General features: G+C 40.5%; 1 protein-coding gene across 1 annotated transcript; it reads right to left on the reverse strand.

Annotated features, from left to right (window-relative positions):
- Positions 1-2,859: 2,859 nt before the first annotated feature.
- On the reverse strand, positions 2,860-5,301 carry LOC117611213 (uncharacterized). The gene has a single exon (XM_034339148.2). The coding sequence runs from the start codon at positions 5,299-5,301 to the stop codon at positions 2,860-2,862; it is 2,442 nt and encodes an 813-aa protein (XP_034195039.2).
- Positions 5,302-5,912: the final 611 nt, after the last annotated feature.

The following is a 5,912-nucleotide window of genomic DNA, read 5'->3' on the forward strand; positions in this document are numbered from 1 at the left end:
GTAGTCGACAACGTAGTTCCTTCTAATAAACATATATATATTTTTCTAACATATCTGCCTCGTTATTTACCGACCTGTTCTCTTACGAACCCTGGCACGGGGAAACCGCCGCGGTGTGCAACGCCGTGCGCACCGAATCGATCGATCCCGTTACACATTCATTGCCAATTTTGTCGTCGAAGAAGGATTTAACTCCCTTACCTTGAGATGGAAGGCTGGCCCATTTGTAAGCCTCGTTTGTTTTAGCATTAGATTTAAAGGCATCAATCTTTTTATACCTCACATTGGGCCAGGAAACATTGGTAATGGACGCTAGTTTGCGAGTTCTCTTTTCGAGTTGAGACTCATGGGCCAGCTCCTTAATTTCCCTGTCAGGGCTATTAAAATAATTAACACATGCTTTAAGAGTTGCAGATGTTATCACTATTTCTAGTTTTGGGAATCCAAGGCCACCATTTTTTTTAGCCGCATAGATTAAGCCATTAGCCGTGGACTGCGGTAGATGTAGGTATTCTTTGACGGCCACCTTTAAACTCTGGTCAAGTTATCGTATTTGTGTGATCGTAGGATTGCCCAAAACTAGCCCATATAAGTAGTGTGATACTAAATATCTAGCTAGTAGTTCCACTTTCTGGTGGGGTTTTAACGACAATTTTTTTATCTTGCCAATGCATGCTTGGAGCCCGCGGATTGAGTGATTAATTACCACACCTTCCCAGGGAGAAATCTTTATACCTAGATACGTGATGGGTGTGTTAGGCCCAAGATATTTAATTTTCTGGTTATTAATAAATAGCTGTGGATCAGTGATATACCAGCTATCTCTAGTCGTGTTTATTTGAAAGGTCGCACATTTATCGATTGAAACACTCATACTGATTGAATTAAGAAATTTGATAAGAATTTGTAATTGTGCATTAGCTTCTTCAATGTTATTGGCTAATAGTATCAAGTGATCCGCAAAGGCGAGGCAGGCTAGTAAGTTGTTGTCATTAATTTTAAAGCCGAGTCTTTCTTCTAATTGTAATAGAAGGGGTTCAATAACCAAGTTAAAAATCAGGGGGGATAGAGGATCACCCTGTTTAACACCTCTTTTAATATTAATGTTAAGGGACCAATCGTCATATTAAATTTCAGTAGTAACATTCTTGTGAGCGTTCATTAATAGTTGTAACGCTTCTGTGGGTAGGCCTTTAACTTTCAAAGCTTTTAAAATTGCTGCATTGGGCACCGCGTCAAAAGCCCGCGAAATATCAATTTGTGTAATAACCATTCCATGCCGACCCTTAGCAAGTTTAATGACTTCATTTAGAATATTAACATTTTGAAAGCATCCCATTTTCGAAACAAATCCTTTCTGTCGGGGTGTTATTTCAATTTCACTTCTTAGTTTTTGGTCGATTATACCCCAAAATATTCTCCTTAAAATTGGCGATATGGTAATGGGTCTATAGCTTTCTGTCCGAGCGCTATCTTTACCTTCTTTCAACAATAGTTTGGTAATATTTTTCCTCCTGTTGGCGAAATTCTCCAAATGATCTCAGCCCACGAAGTTGGCAACGAAAGTATTTCGTCGGTGCGTCGTTACCGATAGCGGCAGCACCTCTCGGGCCCACTTTGTTCACGCGGTCCCCTCTCCACGCCGGAAACGGCACGATCGATGCCATAATTGATTTTCTTCTTCTTGTTCGATCGCTCGATTCAAGTACACGTGCTTCGCAGCTCACGCTTTCGTTCAAGATACAAGTTTGAATCGTTCACGTTTCCACTCCACGCGACGCGTAATCATTCAGACCGCGCCGTACAATAATTATAAGTGTCCACGCGTCATTAGTATTACGGTAGTTTAAGCATTGTATATATTGTATATTTCTTGAACACTCTGACCACGCGTATCACGTGTCTGTGACTTTTTTGTAAATATATTTATAACACTCCTTCTTTAGGTGTCCAGATTTTTTACAAAAATAGCAAGATATACCCTCCTTTGATTTAGTTCGTGGAGTACTTACTGCCTCACCTTTAGCTCCTTTTTGGTGAACCTTCAACGCCATATCCTCTGTAGCTTTTGTATCCATCTTGGAAATTTTTCGCCTTTGGTCTTCCTCTAGTAGCTTTCCCTTAATTAGCTCCAAGGTTAGGTCTCCTTCTGGCCTTGTTTCCAATGCCGTAACCAATGTATTATATGAATCTGGTAAGCTTCCTAGAATTAAAGCAATTACCATTTTCTCTTTGATCGACTCCCCTCGAGCTTCCAATTCATCTACTAGATTCAGCATCCCGTTGACTTGAACTTCCATGTCTTGATTTTCTGCTAGTCTTGAGCGACACAGCTTCTTTAGTGTATATACTATGTTTGATAGAGATGCCTTTTCATGGTACCTTCTTAAAGATTCCCACGCTTTCTTTGCACTATTTGATTTCTTTATGTGCCTCATTTGGTCATCCTCCACCAATAAACCAATTGTGGATCTTGCATGCATGTCTTCTTCTATCCACTTAGTACCAGGTTCAGCTGGTGTCTCTCTTTCCACTGTGTGCCACACTTTTTCACGCATGAGTAGTAATTGTATTTTTTCCTTCCATATTTGATAATTACTATTATTTAACTTTGTGATCAGGAACTTTACGTCAGCCATTTTTATTATAGTTCACCTTTATTTTGTTTATTCTTTTCTTTTCACCACGTGCGTTCAAAAACTTTTCTCTTTTCCACGTGGCCTGGGCCCATAACCTATTAAACTACACGTGGTCGGGATATCTTTAGTCTAGATCCTTTTCGCACACAATGGCGTTAATCGCGCGAGATTGAGTTGCCGGACAACACGTGTATTACTAACTTAAGGATATGGTGTCTTTTTATTTCAATACCAACAAAATCCTATCATCAGGATGCACTCTAATTTGTCGGAACATCTTTTCAATATCCGCGGTCAAAACATATGTATAAGAACGAAATCTAAGTAATAATTTATATAGAGTATCTTGCAAAATAGGCCCGTTTAATAGTGTATCATTCAATGAGATCCCTGTAGACGTTTTTGCGGACGCGTCGAAGACTACGCGTACCTTTGTTGTTTCGCTGGACTCCTTTACTACCGCATGATGCGGCACGTAGAAACCCTCGGTTACCTCGTTTACGATGACCTGCGTCATGTGCCCTAAATCCTCGTACTCCTTCAAAAATTCGCTATATCTAACTATTAAGTCTTGATCTAAATGCAATTTGCGTTCTAGTGCATAAAACCTCTTCTGTGCTATTTCTCGCGAATTACCTAAGAGCTGTTTTTGCTCATTGAATGGCAGCTTCACACAATATCGGCCATCTACGTCTCGTACGGTGCTTTGCTTAAATAAATCCTCCGCGGCCCTTTCCTCTGCTGATAAATACTGGTTATCTATGAATTCTTCTATCTCCCAGAATTTGTTTAATGTTTTGTCTAAAGATGTTGTTACGTGAAACGAATTTACCAATGTGGGTGCTCTATATGGTGTTTGTATATTTGATTCGCCAGTAACTATCCAACCTAACAATGTCTTTTGTAGAATCAGCGCCCTACTGCTTAATTGAATCTGTCCGATACTTAACAATTTGAAAAACAGCGTGTTCCCTAATAAGGTATCTATTTTTCCTGGTTTATGAAACTCTGGATCTGCTAATTGAATGTTTCGCGGCAATTGCATGTTTGAACGGTCGACTTGTCGTGCAGGTAACAATCCGGTAATAGAGGGTAGAGTTATAAATAATACCTGATTTGAAAACGAACTATGACGCGCCTTGACAACGGTTTTTACTAGGTATTGTGCCTTGGTCGCTTGTTGACCCAAGCCTGAGAAGGTTAAACTAACACTGTGTTTTTCTAACTGTAATTTCTCTGCTAATTCGTTTGTAATGAAATGAGTTTGTGACCCTCCATCTAATAACACACGACAATCATGCTCATTATTGAATTTGTCTAATATTTTAACCCGAGCTGTACCCAGTAATACTTCAGAACCGCATGTAACCGTTAATGCGGTCGCATTCGTTCCTGAATTTGATGCCTGGTTTCCTACCTGTGTAGTATTATTACTAGTATTTACTCTGTTCTCGTTGTTGGAATGTAGTAAGGTATTGTGTTTCTGATTACATTTTTTGCAACCGTTAGCGTGACAATTATTAACTAAGTGGTTGGATCGAAAGCAATTGAGACATAATCTGCTTCTTTTTATAACATCTAACCGGTCGCGAACTGCTGCTTGCAAAAACTGTTTACATTGATATATTTCGTGATTGTCTTTACACATTACGCATTTATTAACGTTCGCCATTGCTACATAAGTGTGACCCTTAGAACTGACCCTACTTCGTTGAAAACGATCCTGACCCGCGTTTCCCCTAGATGTAGTAGGAACTTCCGTTTCGAGTTCTTCGCCGCGCGCCTGTTTATTTATGAATTTCAATAATTGCTCGAACGTTGGCATCTCGTCGATTTCTAAAGTGCGTTCCCATCCGCGCCGTGTATTTTTGTCTAGTTTTTTGCCTATCAAATAAACTAATATTGCGTCCCACTGTGTTGTAGGTTGACCTAATGTCGCGAGTGCCTCTACATGCATTTGTGCTTGTTCCGCCAAGGATCTTAGATTCGCGGGTGTATCACGCGTTACCTCCGTTAATTCAAACAAAATCTTTAAATGAGACTGAACTATTTGTCGCGGTTTATTGCACCGTCTTTGCAACAACTCCCAAGCTACCAGATAGTTGGGTTCCGACGCATTTAAAGCGGAAATTACCGACGCGATTTCCCCACGTAACGCATTTTTCAATAAATGGAATTTTTGCACCAATGGTATGTCTTGATTATCATGGACTACTGTTTTAAAGGTATCGTGGAAGCTATGCCACTCAATTGGATTACCGTCGTATGGTTTGATCTCTATTTTTGGTAGAAGCGTGCTCTCTTGTCTTATCATTACAGTATTTGGCGACTCTGTGACTCTACCGGAATTTATCAATGTGTGCGGAGCTCGAAATCCCTCAATCCGTCTATTAATGATGCTCATTATTCTGAAATAGTTACGTTCAAAATTTTCCCTTTCGACATTATGATCCGATTCTTCGTCTTCTATTTCTATACTCAACTGAATTTCTTCGAATTTTCTGCCTAACTCTATTGCCCTTTCCTTACGACTTTGTAAATCATGCACGTCGAAATGTTCTCCCTCATTCAAATAGGACTCTATACGCGTAATCTGTGCTTTTATCGAAGCCCCTTGTTTCCTAAGAACCTTCAATTGAGTTGACTCTTGTGTATTAGGCATGTTACAATTATGAGTGATATAACGAACGAGATCGAGATCGATGCTATTTTATACTACGGGAAGTATGTTAAAGGATTGGTCATTCGTAGACTCACCCTACCGACGTTCGAACTCCTGGAACGATTGTGATGCTGATGTGCTTCCTCGATGATGATTCGATGTGTCCTTCCTGAATTATCCACCGGCCGACGGCTGCTTCCCCTGTTAAGGTGTCCGAGTATGGCTGCTTCCTTAGTTGGGTGTCCGATACGGCTGCTCCTTGGATATGTCGGCCGATGACGTGTGGTCCTACGGTGGTGTCGTTGATCTGTCCCCTTTGTACAGAGGCCCAGCTCGAGATGAATGAACGTTGGAGTTGTTTACGTTTTAGTTTCCAACACAGTGTTTCAGCTTCCAAGGATGATGCGTTGATTAGCCTAATCACTCCTTGATGGTTACTGCACCAGTTTCCTTTCTCACCGAGATCCGGCTCGAAGGACCAATGTTGCGTACGTGTTTTCTATTCGAACTGAACAGAGGAACCCGTACTTCGCACGCCGAATTAACCTTGTGCGAATTTTTGTTCTTCAAAATGGACTGTATGGATGTTGGTAGAATAATACTCTAGATAA

Source organism: Osmia lignaria, unplaced genomic scaffold, assembly GCF_051020975.1.
Source record: "Osmia lignaria lignaria isolate PbOS001 unplaced genomic scaffold, iyOsmLign1 scaffold0016, whole genome shotgun sequence".
In the NCBI taxonomy this organism is placed as follows: Eukaryota; Metazoa; Arthropoda; class Insecta; order Hymenoptera; family Megachilidae; genus Osmia; species Osmia lignaria.